Below are 21,621 nucleotides of genomic sequence, written 5' to 3'. Positions count from 1 at the left end.
TACTTATGTGTTCTAGTCTTTCAGCACTGGAGCGGTCATTCCATGCTTTAATTGGCTTTAAAGGGACCACTTCATTAAATAATAAATTTCCTTCTTGTTTTAGTTTAGTCTGAAGTATAAGAATAATAAAAAAAATAATAATAATGCTGCTCCTTTCTTTTACATCCTCATTGTGCTGTGAATTGATGTACATTTTATGTGTGAATAAAATATCGATGTAGCATCTGTGGATTTTCTTTTTCCTGATTAATTACTAGTGTTGCGTGTATTTAGAGAGTCGGCTCTCCTTATGTAGAACCTGTCAAATAAGGCCAGTGTGTTGATTGTTTACAACTTCAGCTTAGAACCCTTTGTGGTCAAGGGATCAATTAAGCAATGGGATTGTTGTTTGATAGACTTTGGTAAACCTTTCTACATGCATGTTGCTTTTATCTTGTTAGTTACCATACTTATTTGAATATTGAAGGCCACATTTGCAACTAAGTTTTCACACTCTTTAATATTGTATATGTAATATAGTATATGTAATATTTTTCTGTGTAATTTTCATGTTATTTTTCACCTTTAAACTGAGGAGATTGATAGAGTGGCTTACACCTTTTAAATACTCTAATTCCTCAACCGTTTCGCATGTGAAAGAGCAACTTACAGTGCAATTTATCCACATTTTTAATTTGATTTCGGAGACAGCATTTCTATTTTGGATTGGTTATTTTTAAGGATTATACAAGAAGTATAATTTTATCAGTCAACACAGAATAACACCTTCATAATATACCTTTGAATAAACTACTTGCAAACATGCGTGAAGGCTGAATTACATTAACCAATTAAGTTTGAAACAATGATTGCTGAAAGAAAAAAGTAAAGTCAGGCTTTGACTGATATTAGTTTATTTAACACAGATGTGTTGCATAAATTATCAAAACACATGTAAATATGTAGCATACATGGACGGATACCAGGATATGTACATGCATATTCATTAGTCCGAAGCTAGCATTTAAATATAAGAGATCTAAGGCACCAATTATTTCCTTACAACTACACATAAGGATTGCACAACAGTCACTTGCATTCACACTGTATGTCTTTAAATCTGTCGATACACACAAAATCCTTTATACATCAGTTTGTACAGCTAAATCTTTCATTCTCGCATTATTTCAATCCACACTTTGATGTGTTTAACTAAATATTGAGAGGTAAACTATGTTATGTTGTCAAATAAAAGTCAAATAAACTGTCTGGAAGATAAATGAAAAGATCTTGTTTCATAATGTAATGCCTGTGGTTGGGATTCTGTAGGAATTTTTAATAAAAAAAGGAACTCCAAATCTCTACAACGAAAGTCCAATTTTTGTTGTGATAAAAATAAATACTATGAGAAACGGTCTACTTCAACTATTTACAAATACGATCAACCCTTATGGATGGGTTGGCAATTCTAACATCTACAAGGCCGTCTTCTACCCAAGTAAACATCAAACTTGAATAGCACAACATTATGGCTGATGTGATTGGCAGCGATCTGGATGTAACGATAGACAATGTATCTCTCAAAATAAGAACACCCCTTGTCAAACTTTCAATGGTGATTTTTCAACTTTCTGAAAAATGTTAAGACAGATTTGTGATTTTAGGAATCAAAATACAAGTCCTGCTTCAAAAACATACAGAAAATCTTATCAAGACAGCCACCAACACATCAGAAGTGTAGCACAAACTCCCAAACTCCATATGCACACTGAGAGAAGCAAACACTCATCTAAAAAAATATGCATTGTACAAATCTGGTAAGTACACCGCATATGTGTCCAGAAGCATTTCTGCTATAAGGATAATACGTGTTGAACTAAAGATACAGGGAACAAATGTGAACATTTGTATTTTAGTGCGCTGGCCTGAATCATGTAAAATATATAAAATAATACTGGAACTTCACTCACTACATCACTTGACACTTCTCACGACTTTACACACTAATGTTGACCTGCAATGAATAACAGGTAATTCTGTGACCGAAGCAAACTATGTAATGAAAAGGATTCTGGTAGCAAACTTATGATACATTATGCACTATGGCAAATGACACATGTGGAAAATGAATTTGAAGGGCCTTAGCTCCCCAAACAAGGCCAAGAGGAAGACAAGCAAATCTTGTAGACAACCCACATGAATGCAGATCACTAATTTACGAACGATTCTGTGCAGAGTGTAAAAAGGACGTGTACACGTATTTCAGTGCGTTAGCTGATCAAAGTAAACTCATCCATTTCCAAAGCAAAGGCTCATACATCAATAAGAACTTAGAACAAGTAGTGCAGGACTTATTTTGAATCCCATCATTGTGAAATAAAAGAAGAATTTTTTGGAGATTTGAGAGTTACATTATTCATGTATTATGTCAAAGTAATAAGTGAAATAAAGTTTTAAGTACAACTTCCCCAACTAGAAAGAGCGTAAGATACAAAAACTGACAACCATTCTTCTATTGGGTTACACATGAAATTCAGAAACGGCTCTTTCTGTCTGAAATATTTCGAAAAATCTGGAAAATGATGAAGTATATAGCCTGCTGTAAAATGTTTGTCAATCAGCAATTCCTACCTTCTAACATGCCAAGCAATATTACAGGTGATCCTTGGAAATAATAGAACTCTTTTCAGCTCTGCACCTCAAACATTTTATACACAGATCTATGGTATATTCAAGCATCTTTAAAACAAATAGCATGTAACAAAATTACCTCTAAAAATATAAACTAACTGTTAGTAAAAATTATTGGTCCTTCTATTGACAAATCACCTGATTTGCTGTCATTTTTACGTACATGTATAAATAAGTGATAATTAACGTGAGATTCTGACAGTGATGTATAACATTCACAACTAAAAAAATAAAAATGCTACAGAAAAGGAAAAGGAAAAATCGTGCACCTTCACTGTTATTCTGCCAAAAATGGCAAAAAATGCAAACAACCTCACTCCCAGGACAGGATACAATATTTACATCTCCATGCTAAAATAGTAGGACTAGCTGCATAAGCATGGCTGCCGCATTATACTCTGATAAACATATAATGTACTTTCCAATACCCATGAACACTTCAGAAAATATCCAGTGTGGAGCCATACAAGCTTAGTTCAGATAGTTTACAGGTAGACTAATATTTTACCACTTCTAAAATTTGTTCACTAATAACATATCATCATTTCATGATTTAATATCATGAACAATGATATGATGACTGTCTTTCAAGAAGTAAGAGATAACAAGTTTACATCAGCAGTGTTAAAGCACTATCATTAAAGCTACTCATCATGATGAAACAATGGACATTTACACAAGAGAAAATTAAATTCCTAATGAAAAAATGGTTGCATGAATGAAAACAAAAATTGAAAAATTGTTGAAAACATAACAGGCCTTGCCTGCCTATTTACTGAGCAGTTGTTTGCGTTGTTGTTGTAGCAGCCCCTCTAAATGATCAGCCCTCTTCACTGCTGCCTGGTACTGCTGCTTAAGCTGAGTGACAACATCTTCCTTCTTTGCTATAGCTTGCTTAACTCTGGAAGAAAAGTTTTACAAAGATGTTAATAAAATCTTTTGCAATCAAAATAATTTACACTTGCTTTTACTTCCTAGCTGTTTCAGTTTACTGTACAATTCATTACGAAATGAACCCAGTCCAATTTCTGACTGGTTTCAATTGCTTATCAGAGGTCTTCAGAGGTCCTAGCAAGTTTAAAATGTAATGTACATGTTTTTTTCTCTCTTTGCTTGAAAAACTCTCTTTCACTATACTTGTTCATCTAGTTCCAGAAATATGACACCTTTAAAATGATCCATGACCTCACATGCTGATCATCCATGATGCTGACCATGGCAAGTGTTGTATTAACCGAGAGTTTTCACAACTACACAAGCACGTCTCTGTATAACACTAAGTAATGCAAAAAGCATAAAAAAATATCTTTTTATTTGACTGCAATACTCAAAATTTTTTTCTGAATGGCATTTAGATTTATGAGTGGAGGAAACAGGAGTGTCTGCCTCATCAACCTGGCAAGTTTCTGAAGAATTTTATGATTGCCAAAGCCTCACACACACTGAGAGTAGAGAAAACTACAAACTGCCTAACTGCTTTGGTGGCATAATGGTTAGAGCATCTGCCTCGAAGTTGGGAGACTCTGGGATCAAACCTGCGTCTGGTCATACCAAAGACTTTAAAAATGGTACTTGTTGCTCAGGTTAAATCAAGGAAACAGGACTGGTTGGCCAGATGTCAGTATAATGTGACTAGGTGGGGTGTCATGTCTGGAGTATGGACTCGCTCTGCCACAAGAAGGCACAGTAAATGTGCACACACCTAATGACTCCTCGCCGTCATATGACTGATAAATTGTTATGTATAGCGTTAAACCCCAAGTGTTACATTAATACACACATTACACACTGTATGTCCAAAGCTGGGTTTGAACCAGCACCTCACATGTCCTACCAATACAGAGGTAAGTGGTGAAGCAAGATTTTTTATGCCAAGATCAGCAACAACCAATTCTATCGAATTTTATCGAAAGGTTATAATTTTCTCTTTCAGTAAAGAGAGATCATTTGGTCTGTTTTAGAATATGCCACAACAGATTAATATCAATGCAGTATCAAAGACATGTTTTAGAAACAAAAATGTTTCAAAATTACAAAATAATGATCTGCCATGAACAGGAATTCCCACAATAAAGTTAACAACCAGATATGCACACCACACTGGTGGAACATAAACAAATCAGTCAACACATGACTGGATAAATCCTGCTGCTGAGCCTGACCTCTTATGCACCTCCTCCATTTCTTCTTCCTTCTGTCTGTGGATCACCTCAATGTCAGCCTTCCCTCTCTCCAGCTCCACCTTATGCCTGGCTTTCAGCTCCGACATCTCCACCTTTAACCGCTTGTTCTCTTCCTCTGTGGCCACAATACGGTCCGCAAACTCTTGACGAATCACGTCTGACACGTGGTCACGCTCACGGTGAAGCTTCTCAGAGAACTGGGAGATGATAGACAAGACATATCACAGGTCAGTCTCAATCAGCCCGAACTTGTCATCAACATAACATTGCTTTAACATTTAACTTGGTTACTACTGGTATATCACAAGTACCTACTTCCTTGTTGTATTGATTGACTGACTGACTGGTGTTTATACCTTGCTCAAGAATTCTTTATTAATATAACGGGAGTGCGGTTTATGGATGGAGAAAAACAATGACTGCAGTAAAACCCGGGCTTTGTCAGGCAGTTGACTTAAACTAGAGAGAGATGAATTTGAACACACGACCTCATAGGTCAAGGGTCTGAGCCAATCATGATTTAATCATCTGAGACAGCAAGGTCCCTCCTAGTATGAGTGGTGAAACATTTGAGTTACTGAAGCATGCTCAAGACATCAAAAATACTGACCCACACAGATAAAGCAAACTAAAACTTGGCTGACTGGGGCCTATTGGGCTAAGTCACAAGCAAGGAAAAACAAGACTGCCAATTCACCCCAAAATTCCTCCCTTTGTTGAGAGTCCTCCTAAGTTCTACTTGAACATGTACAACAAATCTAATTTAAAATAAACCCTTAAAATGGCTGTTGTACAGAACATTTTTGGATGCTGTGTCATTGGGGTCACTTTCAGACAAACAGTCTATGGATCATAGTGCAATAAGGTGATTTACGAAGAAAGTTAAGAAAAACTGGCACTTGTCTTGTGAAAGCGGTACCTGTTTTCTGGTTTTCAGAACCTACTCACTTTTTTCACATCAGCAATTTCCTGATCTTTCTGTTTACAGATCACATTCAGTCTCTGGTTTTCTCCCTCTACTTCTGTTAGACGAGCCTGACAGACAAAGATTGTATAAATCACATAATTACAACTGCTATCTTTTCAATACTCACCATGGCTCAGTTGGTTAGCGTGCTAATGACCCAGGAGCCTCTCACCAATGCGGTTGCTGTGAGTTCAAGTCCAGCTCATGCTGGCTTCCTGGTACAGTTCTCCGCCCAGTTTCCTCCCTCCATAATGCTGGTTATTGTTGTATAAGTGAAATATTCTTGAGTACGGTGTAAAACACCAATCAAATAAAATAAATAAATTTAATACTCACCAATGAAGAACCCAATATATCTACATGTCTAATCTGTTAGTTGTAATCATGATTATGTTATGTGTGACCCTAAAAGCTTGTAACTAAAATGATGTATTAACCAGTACTGGCAAGTTCTGTGAATGTAACATTTGAAAATAGCTAAACCAAAAAAATCCAGCTCACCTTCATCTCATTGAACTTTTCCAAAGCCATTCTTTCAGATCTCTCCAGCTCTGCCATTTCAGCCTCGTACTTGTCTCTTATTCGTCTGGAGATGTTCAAGCATAAAGTTTATTTTTTCCCCCCATAACATGTCTTATCTAACCTACATATTTTAGAATCATTCACATCCCAAATTTACAATACAACATTAATTAATTTATTCATTTGAAGGATACTATATAGATTTATGTAGGGAAATGGGATTGGAAAATCACTATTGGGTGAAAGGTAACATAATGCACATTTTAAAGCAACGTTTTTAAGGTAAATACCCTACATTATATACTACTCTGAACACTACAGGACAGAAAAACTATCAAAGATCACATATATATAAATCCCCCCATGAAGCAAACTACACATGGAGACCGGTAGGGTTTCCCACTTGCCATTCAGGTATACTCACTTAATCCTATTCTCAGCGGTCCGCTCGCACTCTGCCCGTGATGAGGAGTTATCCTCCTCCAGCCGTGCGATCACCATTTCGATCTCCTTGTCCCTGTCCCTCCTCACCTGCTCCTTCAACTCGCGTTCCTTCTGTACCAGCCAGGTCTCCTGACGCTTCATGTAATTCTCCTCCCAGGACTCCTTTTCCACCTTCAGCCTCTCCTGCAGCTCTTTCACCTCTGTCTGTGAATGAAAAAAAAAAGCACCATTCATCTTACTTGATTGTTTTTGAATGTCACACACAAGAATTCTGCACTAGTACAACAGCAGTTTGGTTTATTGGTAGAGGAAAGCAGTGAGGAAACCACTGATCTTTTCTAAATCTAGGTACCTGACAAACTCCTGAGTAAAAGGCACAACCCAAGCAATTTTTAACTTTAGTATACAATGATGACAAGTCTTATGGGGTTCCCAGCATAAATTATGGACCTTTGCTAGGTACCTGACAAACCTCTTGAGTTAAAGTCACAGCCTGAGCAATTTCTGACTTTAACATATGAGTTCTCAGCATAAAACCACCAACCTTTGGCAAGTTACTGACAAACTCTCCTATATGTGATGTACAGATATGCACACAATACTGGTGGAAACATGTGGTCTTCAACCCATGGTAGATTGTGCAAATGGCCATATGAGCACTGTTGAATGCTTAATGTATCCAAAGCCCCACACACTGTGGGAACTAGGAAATCCACAAATTCCTAAGTCCTATGTCCTAAGATAAACATCTACCACTCAGTGTCAACCCTCTACAGAATTCAGTTTATTTGACATATGATTGTTTGCTCGAACAAATATAACTATGCTTCCCTACAAGGCTTCAGGGGTGGCAATCAAAGCGCAACTGTGATGCATATTTTGACAGTCGACAATTTATAAACTAACATGGTACATTATGGTATGGATGCTGATTTCATTCATTTGCCTCAAATAGAAAAATTAATTTTTGTTATGGTACTTACTTTCTTAGTTCTTATTTAGTTTGTTTTGAACATTGTTTTGGGAATTGGCCTTGCAATTATTGCCCTGGAACATTGACCACTTTGGTTGACCACTGGTATGTTTTGATATCTAGACTTCAGAGTCTTGACTGATCTCTGGTGAATAGTCAATGTGACAGTCACAGTTGAAAGGAAAAATTCTAACTGGCAACAACCTTATGTCTCCTCTCCTGCTCTTCTCTGGCCTTTTCAAACTCTGACTTCATGGCCTCCAGGGCTTGCCTGTGGGAGTCCTCAAGCTGTCGCTGGAGCTTGTCCAGCTCACTCCTTTGACGGGCAGCCTGCTGGGCAAGCCGCTCCTTCTCATCCTGAACCTCTGAATGTAGCCTGCGTCGTTGTTGCTGATAAGCCTCTTCCTCCTGCTGAAGCTGTTTCTCAAACCTTTCAGATACACAAGAATAAACATCAACACAGGAATAAACAGTCCTATGTTGACCTATGTTGACCTCCAGAAAGAATTCTGAAGTTTGTTTGGAAAGTAGGATTATACTGGGAAGATTTAAGTTTCATCACCACAAGTAAGACATGATGTCATTTATTTTCCTTTGAAAACACAATTTTTTAGTTTAGTTTTATAAGTTGGGAAGTTTAGTTTCTATTACTACACAGAGGCAAAACTCTGGCAAATGAAAATACTTGCATTTCCTATTGGTGAAAGACAATCAAAGTAAGACAGCACAAACCTAATGTCACCACCTTACTTAGTTGCAGACAAAAGTAAGGTGCTCTATAATAGCACAGACATGCAATAGGGAAAGCTTTTCTGTTTGCACTATGACATACCAGAAATACATATTTGCTTTGGAATATTTCATATCAACGAGTCAGAGCCATTAATATTCCACATTTTCAATCAGACAAACAGTTTATCAATAACACCAAAACATCTAACAAAGAAAAACACATACAGACAAGTTTTAGTTGTGATTTAATCAGTGACCAGTTTTAATGCAAATTTCAAAATGCACCCTACCAATTTCATGTGCATGTCATGTGAAATGTGTGCATGGTACTGATATGTTTTAACGATTGCATTAAATGACATGTTGTGACTGGCCTAACTATATTACTTCATTCAAATAACAAACAGAACTGGAATATCATATGCTCTGTTTTGCATAGTACACATACCTCTGCTTAGCCAGGTCCCTCTCTCTACTACAGGCTGCCTCCTTCTCGTGAGCTAACTGGTCCCTCAACTCTTCTGTCATCTTGACGTAGCGCTGCGCAGCTCTCTCGTCCGACTCCAGAAGCTCGGCCTCATGAACGTGTTTTATCTTCTTTATCTCACCCTTATGCTTTGCGATCAATCTCTGTATTTCTGGTTCTAATCCCTTCACAGTCATTTCCTACAGGGCACAAAACATTGGATCTTCAATAGTCCAAGAGAAACACAGAATTAGTTATGTTTATTTATTTTATTGCTCCTCAACTATTTTTCCATAGGAAACCAGAGTGCCCCGATCAACCCACAGCATTTTCACCACTGGCCAGACAAACATCCTGACTATAAGCACCTACTGAAGTAACAAGAGCTGGATCTGACAGTCGCTAAACACTAGCACTTTAACTGTTTGAACCAACCAGGGTCAGAAGTAGTTTTAATAAAACTGAGCAGTACTGACACAAATCATAAGATCTTAGTGAATCACATGACAGCCTTGAATCTTTAAGACAAGAAGAACTGAGCGATCAAGTCTTGTTTCTACACCCACTTTTACAGAAGTTTATAACACCAAATTTCCCTCAACTTTTCTTTTTTCTAACAAATGGCATTGTCTAGGTATAGTGCCATAAGTGATAAGACTTATGACAGAAGTTACAACAAAACTGGTTTAAACAGTTTTATGAAAGTGGACCTGAAGTAGAACATGTAGATGGAGAGATCACCTTGATCTTTTTGGTCTTCTCATCCACCCACTTCTCTCGACGCAGTTTCTCAGCTGCAGCATGGATTTCTTTTATTCTGGTCAACTCCTGAGCGTGTCTGATACAAATTCCAAAAACACATACTTCACAACAGCGAACAAGAGGAAATCAAGGGTTTACAAGGTTATAATGCAGCAATATTTAATACTTTTAACACATTTTGACATCTAAATTAGATAAATGTACTAAATGACCAGTTACATATATGCTCTCTGACACTTTAATCATCAATTATTCAGACATTTTTGGCCAGATGCCAAAATAAGATCACATTACAACATTTATCAAAAGTCATCTTACCTTTCTTCAGACGCCTTAAATTTATCTTGGAATTTCTTGTCAATTGTTTTGAGTTCCTTGACAAGCTGTTCACATTTTTCACTAAGAGCCTTCTTGTCATCTATCAACTGTAATAAACAATTATGGGCTGAATTTTAATTAAAAAAAATATGCATAGACTTCCTCGTATAATCACCAGATCAACTGAAGCCATTTTTGAGAATATTCTTACATAAACTTGTGAATATGTTATGACAACACTTCAGTCTTTTCTTTTAAGTTTTGTATGGTTCAGATTCTGGGATATATTTAAGTTATTAATTTAAATTTACTTTCAGGCTGTAACTAACATTCATAACATACAAGTTTAAACCCTTTGAATCAATACAGAGTCTGGTGTTCTGCTCACTAAACAACACTTGGCTGTTATCAACACATAAAAATGTACTTGCAACTGATACTTAGAAATTTAAAGATGCTACATACCTGATCAATGAAAGACAGGTGACGCTTGATGGCCTCTTCATACTCATCCTTCTGTACATCTAAACGTTTGTTCATCTCCTTCTCTGTCTCTCTAGCATGTCTCACAGTTAACTCCCTTTGTTGGTTCTGTCAACAACCAACCATTCTCAAAGGTTTATGGTTATAGCTCACCACACAACATGTGGTTTTCAACCATGAACACTACAGGCAAATACATGTAAGTACTGGAGTATTACTTGATCATTTGATTTATTTGGTCATTGATTCAAGGCCAAGGGTTACACATGAAATTAGATAATCTTTATAATGGGCGCAGCATCTGATGGTTCAGTTGAGAAATCAATAAGATTGTTGCCGTTACAACATGTAAACTATTCTGTAAGGATCCACATCCTGATTGCTACCCTATTGCAAACAGGCTGTTTTTTATGCAGCAAAACTGATGATGACCATGATCTGTGGAGATTTTCTGTTATTTCCTCTAAGATGACAAGGTAATCTGACTGTTATCTGGATAACTGTTTTCATGTAAACATTTGTTTGCATTCATAATGTAAAAGACTAAATGGATTGACACTGTAAAGTGGTTTCTTCTCTCAGGCAAATACGATTTGTGTCCAAGCTGCACTGACCATTGCTCTTGCAGTGCAGGAGTACTATGTCACCAGTTTGCCTACCAAAGATCATTTCAAAGGCAGGAATGAACAACAGCCTATGCAGCTTAGGCCCGAATAATTTAAGCGGGAAAAGTTCCCCATTTTAGCATGAAACTGATGGCTATTACCTAGACTTACCAGAGCCTTTTGTAACATTTGAACAGTCCGTTTCTTTTCCTCCAGCTCCAGCTTTTGTGACAAGACCGTGTTAGTGACCTCATTAGCAGCAGCTGAGGCCTGCTCCATCTGAGATATCTCGTCTGCGGAAGGCACTAGTAATGGGGGCTTCTCCATCAGTTCAACTGCCTTACCTACATCCTACCACACAACAAAAACATCTACATGTGATATTTATTTATCTGATTTCTGTTTTAATGTCTTACTCAATAGATTTTCATTTATGCGATGGTTAAACATCAATTGTATGGGTGGAGGAAACTGGTGTGCCAAGGGTACAACCACTGATCTACAGCATGCGGTCGCTGTGAAGTCCAGCTCATGCTGGCTTCCTCTCTGCCTGTACGTGGGAAGGTCTGGCAGCAACCTGCAGATGGTTGTGGGTTTCCCCCAAGCTCTGCCCGGTTTCCATTCACCATAATGCTGGCCGTCGTCGTGTAAGTGAAATATTCTTGAGTACTGCGTAAAACACCAATCAAATAAATAAATAAATAACTGATCTACAGCAAGTTACTGACAAAATTTCCTACACGTTGTGTTGACAAATGTATGCCATACTGGTGGTAGACAAGAAGTCTTCCATGGACCTTAAAGACAGGAATTTACCCTACATCTTAAGCAACTCCAATACAAACATCTGAACAGATCAGCTCTCAAAATATAGTACATAGAAGTAATAATCTTTCAGAAATACAATTATAAGATATGTGATAATTTCCAGTCACAGTGAAAAATACTTGTCAGCATGAGACACCTTGAAGTATCTTGCCCACCTCACCTCTGCAATGTGAATGTCTTCTTTTGATATAAAATGAATTTTTGTTGCACATACATAGCTGTAGGTGTAATGACCACCAGATTATTTCTTGAACATATGCACATCTGCTTCATGCATTTTACAACTACTCATCATTATTATAAATGTTCAAATCTACTTTCAGCATATTCAGTTCAAATACCATTGTTTTCACCCAGACAGTCATACTTACGGTAACATGGTCAATGTCACTGAGCCTATCTGCTGTCTGAACCTCGTCCAGGAAGTTGAGGATGCTCTTGAGTTTGTCATCAGACAGGAAGCCTGAGTTACTCATTGCCTGTTTGGATGAGGTGAACTTCTCAAGTTTCTCAGCTGACAGATATGTCTCTGGCCCCAAACTTGTATCTTTACTCTTTTCCAGACCATTCACTAGAAACATAGCATCAGTGAACAGAAATGATAACTCAATGATATTGACTCAAATTTTGAAGGTTTCTGTTGATCACATTCACTATTTTTTATGATTTTTTGAAAGTACACTAACCACAGTATAAACACAAACTTTGGGTGGCTATGTTGGGTGAAAAAAAATCTAGTTGAACACAGCATACCATACACACTATTCTGGCACAGAGACACAGGGCGCTCACCATTACGAGGAACCACCCTTGTCATAAGGACCAATCATGTCACAATAATGGCTAATAAGGTCACACCATAGGCTAACGACACTGGTGAATCTGCAAAACATATTAAACGGCCTTAAATCACAGAGAAGGCCAACAAAGGTCAAGACTTACACCAGGAATTTTTCTTGTCTGGCCTTGGTGTAGCAAATTTCTCATCTTCTTCTAGTTTCTTCAGAGTAGCCAACAGATCGTCTAGTGTTGTTTTCGTGTGAGCATGTGATGGTGTCGGAGGGGGGTCATCAGTTGTCTTATCTGTGTCAACTCTTTTAGGTTCCGTCTGAAAACATCAACAGGGTCAAGAAGTTATTCACAGAAAGATCACTTCAGACCAGATATGTTGGTTATGTGACACTAACACGACCGAGCAAACTGAACTACACAGAAGAACTGATAACAGCCAGATTTAAATTCCCACACTCAATCAATCATGAGAAACCCCTCATTTACTGAAATTTAAAGGATATGTGAAAAGGGTGTCTAAAACAAAGATTATGTTTCTCAGCCAAATGAAGAAACTTTATGCCAGAAAGTTTTAAAAAAACAATACGAAAATTTAAAAAAAAAATTTTTTGAGGTTTTTTACATCTGTTAATTACCCCTATGTTTTATGCATATTTTCCGTCAATAATCAGATTTTTTTTGAAATTACATGATTCAGCGAAGGGCCCTGAGCAGGGTCGATCACTATTGCGATCACATTTTGCTTTCCACTGAATGGTTTGTTGTGCCAGCTTTAGTTATTCCAAAGTAAGTGGGATAGTTTTCGAGCATCATCTTTCCACATAATGTGATATTTCGACCAGAATAGATAAAGAAAACGAAGGGATCCAACTTTTCCCTTCGCAACTGGATTGGAAAGTTCTGATCTGTCCCTGTCACGTATTAAACAGTTATAGCTTCTAGGTTCAAACTGATATGTTTGTATGCTGAATGATATATCTTTCATGGTTTATAATGATTTATTTACTTTTAGCCCTCAAAACGAACACTGAAATTTTTTGGGGGTACCGTTACATCTTATTAATGTCCTAAACAGCCCATTAGGCAAGAAAACTAAAGCGTTTCATGTATCTTTTAAGGCATCGTTCGAATAAAAATAAGGAAGTTCTACTAGATGAATAAATTTCATCCCATATTTCATGTTTTTCATGACTTATATGACGATCAGAATATCATCAAACCTTCCAAACAAACCTCAAAACAATCAACTCTAACATTGAGGCGAAATATGAAATTGCATGTCGCATGAATGAAACTTTAGGTCATTTACAGCATCTCCAGAAACATGGTAAGTCATATCCCAAAAGTTCATTCATTTTTGTTTATCACCTAAACCAAATTTTCAGAAGCTATGAAATATTTCTTTTGGTGCTGAATCATTAGGATACCACCCTGCTTTCCAAACAAACCTCTATCGTATTTGATTTATTTATTTATTTGATTGGTGTTTTACGCCATACTCAAGAATATGAAAGCTTTCTAAGATCAACTCTATAAAACAGACAAAATGTTAACTTTAGTAACGATTGAAATTTTAGGTCATTCCCAGTACCTCTAGAAACATGTTCAGGTTGTTGGTCATATCCCCCTCAGCCTTGCCCTCTGCTGGTGACACAGGTGTCTGCAGTCGTGGAGTTCTCTCCCCTTTAGTTCGAGCTGATGTGGGAGATTTAGGAAGTTTACCAGAGGCCTGTAGCAAAGCTAACTGCTCCTCAGCTTTCTTTTTCACTTCTTCTTTTCTCCCTTCTCTTTTCACTTTAAGTTCCTGTTAACATTGCATTCCAAATATCACACAACCATATTAACAATCGCATCATAATAAATTAAGAATCAAAAAAAAAATAATAATCTCGTACTAACATATTCTCATCTTTCAAACAAAGATATTTTTTTTTTGAATTTATGAAAAACAGATGCATCCTTCCTGGGCAATGGGAGACTTGGAAAGAGTTCTTTGTTCTGGTTGCTATGAGGAAGTGCCATTAGAGGGCCTCAAATACACCGCTTGGGAACTTGTAGGTAACTGCCTTTCAAGATGAGCAGCTACATGTACAAATCCTTTACAACTGATCAGCTCAAGGAAAAGCTACAACGAAGAGGAGCTGGTATCTGGGGAAAAAACATCAACTTATAGAGAGGTAGGGTAGGCCTAATCAAGTTCAGGTAAATAAGACGATCTAAAATCATGTCACATTTGTTGTTCATGGAGATATTTCACTGAGTAATTGAAGGCTGTAAAGAATTTGCCAGTGTCTCGTTACTGATTACAACTGAGCTGCTAAAATTTGACTTTAAAGAATGAAGTAAACAATTCAGCAATCCAACTCGGCACACGGCCTCATTTGATATAGGTCATATTATGATAATCATGTGACAAAAAATGTCAACCTGTGTTACTACACAAGGGAATGGTGCAATATGTACTTGATAAACTCCCGCCTGGAGGGTGATAACTCCTGTTTGACAGTTTTGCCAAATCCCCTAATTGATGCATCAAAACTTTAATGAAGTTAATATTATTTCCTTTTGCAGAGGTATTTTGATCTCTTAAAGAATTGCAAATGCTACACTTTTTCACCTGATGATATTGCGATTATTTGATCTTTCATTAAGGATACTGCTTTCCCTCAGTTTTCATCATTTACACAATAACTACATGTACATCCTGCTGAAATATTACCTGTATAGCTTGTTGCCTGGCGGCTTTAGCCTTCTCTTCTCGTATGCGCTTCCTCTCCTCAGCTTTTCTCTGCTCTTCTGCTTTTTCTGCCTCTCTGTCCCTTTCAATACTTTCTCTTTTCTGTGAAAGAAGTCGTTTCATGGCAGCCTGACCTGCTCTCTTTCTTGTTATATGTCTTTTGTACCAGACCTGGATTTTGGTGGCAGCCATGTTCACCAGCTGTATATAATCCTCTGCTATGTTCCTTCCTACCGAATTAGAACCAGTCTGCTTTGTCTCATTCACTGGAGCCTTATGACGAATATTCTGATAGGAGTTCTCCAAGTTAGACAGAGCCGTTTTCTGTTTGTTCCTTGGTGATCTCCCTTGATTAGTCATGTTGTTTGTGATGCCTGTGATCTGCTGTGATCTTTCACTACTATTCCCTTGGTCATCCATAACCACTTCTGGTTTGTTGTCTGTACTAGGCCCATTTTCTGCAATCAAAGATGCCCAGGTGTTGTTAGCAGACACTCTTGACCTAGACGGCACAGCCTCGGACTCATCTGAGCTACTGCGGGCTGACAGTGGCCCAAACACATTTCTGGGCGTCTGATTGGGTGATATTTTGGGGGTGGGGGTGGCTTCTCCACCCCGTGAACCGTTTTCTGTTGTCACTGTGCTCACACTTCTTGCACTAACAGGGGGAGCACCTTTGAATTTCCTTGGAAATGTCTGTAAGAAAAACAGTAACCTCAGGTAAACTGCCAACATGATACAACTGACATTAGGCCATGATCACTGAGTCAGGTAAACTGAACAATCATCAGATTGAATACAAGTGCCTATTTGCACATACAAGCTAACTTTAATTATCTCACTTGCCTAATTCACTGACATGAATTGAATCACTGATATTCAATGTGGTACAAAAGAATTGTGGTTGGGTTTGCTGGAAAGCGGATTTCTGGGCAAAAAATGCTAAGGTGGATGTCTAAGACATAAAATACCTAACAAAATTTCCAGATAACAGAGTGCAGCCAGTCCAGTGGCAGCTGGATTCAGACAGGCAACTTCAATGTTCAAGGGCTAGTCAGCCTCTAACACAAAAAGTTGCCATAATCAATTTTCTTAATTTCTAATAGAGCTGCATGTACCATAAAATGGAGATAAATAAATTAATGGAAATAAATTATGGATCAACTTTCCACACTAAATTAACACTACCAAACCAACACCATACTGAAAAGGGAACAATGCTTGAGCTGATAAGTGGTAATAAACAGCAAAACACTACAGACAGTCTTAAGTATTAAAAAAATTTCTATACGACTTCTTACCGAATCTTGCCATACACCCCTGGTGGGATCTGCGGATGATTTCCAGGCCCTGGAATCACCATGGTGCTTTATCTTAGGCTGAACACTGTTTTCAAATAGGGCTAAGAAATCTTCACTGTTAAAAGACAAAAACACAACAATAAACTATAATAATTATTCAAGCATACTGTGATGGAATTATTCTGTGTACACTGATAAAAAGTTATACTTTGTGTAAAACCCTGAAACTGGCCAATCCAACCCATGTATTTTTGTCTCCAAAATTAAATTAAAAATAAGAGTAAATTGCATTGCAAGTTGAGGTTGAGGAATAAGGGTAACTTAATGATGTCCAGGTAAGGTAATCTCAGAATAGTTATTTATTTGATTGTTGCTTATCTCCATACTCAAACATTTTTCACTTATATGATGACAGTGTCCACTGTAAACCAATGACCTTTGGCAAGATAATGAACAACTCTCACACATGTGACCTACTTATACATGTATGCACATCATACTGGTTGAAGAAAAGCGATCTTGGACTCCACAAATGGCAAGAAAAGTGTGACTGACCACTTATTATCACAAAGGCACAAGCACTTAGAGCTGGGAAATCAACAAATTTCCTGACCAATGCTGGATTTGAACCTACGCCTCATGTGTACAAGCAAATGAAAGAAAAGGCACTATTAACTACTAGACAATAGCCTATTCCCTTCGAAAATAGTATCATGTTACGATAAATTTGATACAGTTAACAACTGCTATAGCAAAAACAATAAGTTTTCACTTGAGTACATGTATATCTACAATATCCACCAAAGATATTTTTGATTAGACAAAAGAGAGGAAATTACCTCCAAGAAATGGCACGAAATGAATGCTAACATACTGATTACCAAAATAGACACTTTGTTTTTTCTGTGCACTTTTTAATATAACATGCACATATATATATATGTATATATGTTTATTAGCATTTATAACGTCAAATCATGAAGGTAAGAGTGTTACATAACAGCTAGTCAATTAAATGAGTGCAATATTCACACAAAAATACACATGTTATGTGTGAAGAGTTATCAGGCTTTATTCCAGAATATATAATACAGATGTATACTAATTTGGACATACCTCGCAGTTGTTTTTGGTTTGCTCCCACTCTTAGATCTAACTTTTGGACTTGGTAGCACAGAGGAATTATTGCTTCTCGCTGAGCGGGGTGATGTCCCTGTGGAAAAGCCACTTTAATCTTACTAAGACTTCATACATGTCATTAAATAAGACATGAGCAGGGATTCGTACAGGTCAACTTAAGGCCCTGGTATTCGGTGGTAAAATTCAGTTAAAAACTGAGTACTGGGGTAAAAAAAAAATCAATTCTGTGTCTTTCTGGTACAAAAACTAAAATTTGTGGATAAAAGCTGAATTGCTTGTGAATCATATACGCGTAGCTTTTGACTGCGATCATCCATGGCTGGACCCGTGACAAGCCGAAGTAGTCAACCGTGATTTTCAAGTCCAAGATGGCAAAATAGACCCCCTAATTGTGCCGACATGGGTTGAGTGAATGGACTGAAGCTGTGTTGCTTTCCCCACCTACAGTGTTTAAAGACGGACAGCCATCACAGAAGATTTGAGATCAAACACCCTTTTAACACCTAATGCTAATCACATAACCATCTGCATCAAACTTACGTCATCAAAAAAATCCTCAAGAGTGCCCCGTTTTTCAAGTTGGCATCAAACAGTTTCTTCACAGCTTGAGCCTTTTGTTTTGGCACAAGAAATGTATGGTTTAGGACATCCCATATTAAGCAAAGAGGTTAGTCAGGTGTATGGATAAGGTGTATGGATTTCTCCGGTCAAAAGTACATCAGGGACCATGTACTTGGTATCATTTCCTGAGCTGTTAGTGACAGTCACCAGCCCCATAATGTCAAGGCGCACCTGTGCACTTCCCAAATCCATACAGGGAAGTTCATACACAAGGACAAGGCTTATATTTCACCCTAAAACTTCAAACAACCCAACATAATCTTGGCTCTTCTCTTCCTGAAGTATCAGTGTTTTACAGCCACTGTATATTAGGTCAGACCTATTCAGTGATCTGAGGTGAGGCTCCCTTGGGTGCTTACAACATAGCCAAGCATACAGTGTACCTGTGTGGAGGATTTTCTAGTGCTTTTTTGTTTAATATAACAACCAATAACTGAACGTGGATGGTTTTTACCTTTATTATAATTATACATGTATCTGTCATCAGGATAAGCCCAGTCCTTATTTTTGCATATGCTGTTCTTTGTTGATGACATATGCAGGGTTTGTAACTGTTTCATTATTTACCTCTAGTCTGAACAGGATATGCCTTATTTCTGTATTTTGCACGTTTACTTTTGATATAATGTTTGTTAGTTCCTTTCTTTCCTTTAATACATCACCATGGTTCATATCTATTTTCTTATACAATGTATATCTCTGATCAGGATTATATATTTGTAAAAGTCTATGTGAGTACCAAAAATAAAATCATGATCAGAAATGAACCTCAAATGAAATTAAACTTTCTATATATATATTTCATGTATACTTTCACGTTCACAAAATTACCGGTCACTGAAGAGGAATTAAACTCAATACCAGGTTAAAGTCGGCATTTAAAATACAAGTTAACTCAATCCGACCAGAAAAAAAAAATCAATTTTGAGTTTCCGGTTGTTAAGATTTGGACTTACATATGAGCCATGCACAAAATCCTGGTATCGCAACAATCTGGGCATATTTAGTCTCAAGAGAATACGAACAAAAAAAATAAAAATAAAAGAAAACAACTTATACTACTAGCATAATACCGTGCATTAGCAAGTGATTTTTACCTTTGGGAGTACTTTTCCTCGGGGTGCTTTTCCCTGTGTCTGTAACCTGAGAAAGATAATCCAGGCACTTACATATAAATCAGTTGAACAGAAAAAGAGATTCTACTTAATATACAATCTAAATTATATGAATAGTTACAAATTAAGTTTTCATTTTGCTTTAGTTTAGGGTGTTATATGTACAAGTACTATGTACTAAACAACGTAACAAAAAGAACGAAAAAAAAAAAGGGAGGGCTGCAGTGTTGTAAGTAATACTTTGAATAGCTAAAACCTCAGTACAGGGTCTTACTGTAGATTTTGTCTTGTCCCTGACATCAGTGAGGGAATTTGGCCGTCTTAAGGTCCTGCCAGAAGATGTTTTACGTCCAGGAGTCAAACTACCAATATGTGAGCCAGTTAAACTCAGATCTAGGTCATCTGCACATGACCCTTTCCTAAATGTCCCAGACATTGCCTGTGGATAGACAAAAGATGCATATTTCAACATAATTCATGTATGCTCAAAACATAAATTACAAAAGTAACGTTTCTGTTAATTGCATTGCTTTTCCAGGCAAATCTATTTGTTGCTTTACATCAGCAATCCTACTGGTATAGCAATGCAATCACATAAAACCAGCATAAAAGCAAAAAAAAAAAAAAAAAAAAAATTAATTTAGAGCTCAAACTTAACCTCTGTGTCTGCAAACCTCCAGACATATTTGCATGCCTCAGATCATAAACTGGGAGCTGCATTCAGTAATGCAAATTCTATGCTCTAAGTGAAAAGGAAACTGAGGAATACTCATGTCATGGTTATACAAACTTTGTTAGACGATAGCACTCAGGCCAACTGTGGAGTGGACAGCTAAATTTTAAAACTTGGACAGGTAACAACTTAAGTTTTCTTGAGGAAAAGGCTAAAGAAGTTAATAATCTGGCCTCAGTGAAATACAGATTACACTGAAATATGAGTTTTGAAAAATCGCAAGTTCTAGAAATCTATATCACATCCTTCCACGTCTGAAATTTTATCATATTTTGACGAAAACTAATGTCATCATTGCTCTTCACTGCTGAACACCATATTGTTTGATTTCAAACTGAAAACAGCTTTTTTATAAATCAAGCACACGTAAAATAATGTAGTTCTAAAGAGTTAATAAATTAATATAAAGCTACTGCAAGCTACCCTACTTTTTCTTTACCAAAAAAATAACATGTGCTTGCAATATATTCAAGTGGACTAATAACTAAAGAATTTAACTGAATAAAACTACCACTTATAGTGGTCAAGAATAGAGCTCTCAAACTATAATAGTAATCCAGATTACTGCTTATAATATTAAACACTTAAACACTGGGTAGACCAGTGCAGTAATTAACATGAAACATGTTGTCAAACACTTCCACAGATGGTATCTAGTAATAAATGCAAATAAAATATGTCAAAATACATGTGAAAACACCATTAAATTGATTAACTCAAGAAATGAACCAAAGATGCAATATTCTTCATATCCAAACTGCTTGTCTTTGGCTTGAACGCTTATCTTCAAAGCGTTATCTCAATACATTCATGATAGCAGATCTGCAGATTACGTTTATCCTCACGCAGTATTATGCCAGGCTCCCGTAAAGATAATGACGAAGGGTATCCCTTGCAAACCTAACGGAAGTTTGTTGACTGCGGTTATGCAGTAAGCAGATACTATGCGACTGAAAGTAATACAATCGTGATCAGTCGAGTCCAAACAAGTGCTCATCGTGACACGACAACCAAAGCTTCGGACACGCACTATTATACATTTTCATCGATTTCTGACGGTATCTTAATATGGCACTTTCTTGTTAAAACAAAACAAACAGCCGCGTGGTCAGACGCCCGTTAGGCTAGCACAAACGTTCTGACAGACTCCTATCCTGCGGTGTTTTCTCTCCCTGTGACATGAGGATTTCCATCCCATGATGCACTAGGCGAAAAATATTACGGGGATA

The 21,621-nt window shown here is 37.2% G+C and overlaps 1 protein-coding gene across 3 annotated transcripts; it reads right to left on the bottom strand.

Moving 5' to 3' along the window:
- Positions 1–539: 539 nt before the first annotated feature.
- On the bottom strand, positions 540–21,553 carry LOC135466914 (centrosomal protein of 131 kDa-like). 3 transcript variants are annotated; one of them, XM_064744684.1, is made up of 20 exons: positions 21,226–21,553; positions 19,934–20,098; positions 19,642–19,687; positions 17,900–17,996; positions 16,784–16,898; positions 15,465–16,178; positions 14,337–14,549; positions 12,896–13,061; positions 12,325–12,524; positions 11,297–11,476; positions 10,503–10,628; positions 10,038–10,144; positions 9,699–9,795; positions 8,940–9,157; positions 7,964–8,189; positions 6,767–6,990; positions 6,322–6,406; positions 5,802–5,888; positions 4,833–5,050; positions 540–3,571 (listed from the first exon to the last, which is right to left on the bottom strand). In XM_064744684.1, the coding sequence occupies exons 2-20, from the start codon at positions 20,093–20,095 to the stop codon at positions 3,439–3,441; spliced, it is 3,414 nt and encodes a 1,137-aa protein (XP_064600754.1). In that variant the 5' UTR covers positions 20,096–20,098; positions 21,226–21,553; the 3' UTR covers positions 540–3,438. The 3 variants fall into 3 exon arrangements, with proteins under 3 accessions (XP_064600754.1, XP_064600746.1, XP_064600739.1); XM_064744676.1 differs by having other exon boundaries at positions 21,238–21,553; XM_064744669.1 differs by lacking the exon at positions 21,226–21,553 and having other exon boundaries at positions 19,934–20,186.
- Between the last annotated feature and the right edge of the window lie 68 nt (positions 21,554–21,621).

This window comes from Liolophura sinensis, chromosome 1, assembly GCF_032854445.1.
Source record: "Liolophura sinensis isolate JHLJ2023 chromosome 1, CUHK_Ljap_v2, whole genome shotgun sequence".
Lineage (NCBI taxonomy): Eukaryota > Metazoa > Mollusca > Polyplacophora > Chitonida > Chitonidae > Liolophura > Liolophura sinensis.
This window is presented reverse-complemented; position numbering and strand designations above follow the sequence as displayed.

What these genes read in the sequence shown, in the direction of transcription:
- LOC135466914 (XM_064744669.1), bottom strand. Translation starts at nt 20,131, where the DNA reads ATGTTGAAATATGCATCTTTTGTCTATCCACAGGCAATGTCTGGGACA. An exon ending in AAACCAAAAACAACTGCGAG is followed by an intron (nt 16,899 to 17,899) that starts GTATGTCCAAAT and finishes GTCTTTTAACAG; the next exon opens with TGAAGATTTCTTAGCCCTAT. An exon ending in AGACAAGAAAAATTCCTGGT is followed by an intron (nt 12,525 to 12,895) that starts GTAAGTCTTGAC and finishes CTATGTTTCTAG; the next exon opens with TGAATGGTCTGGAAAAGAGT.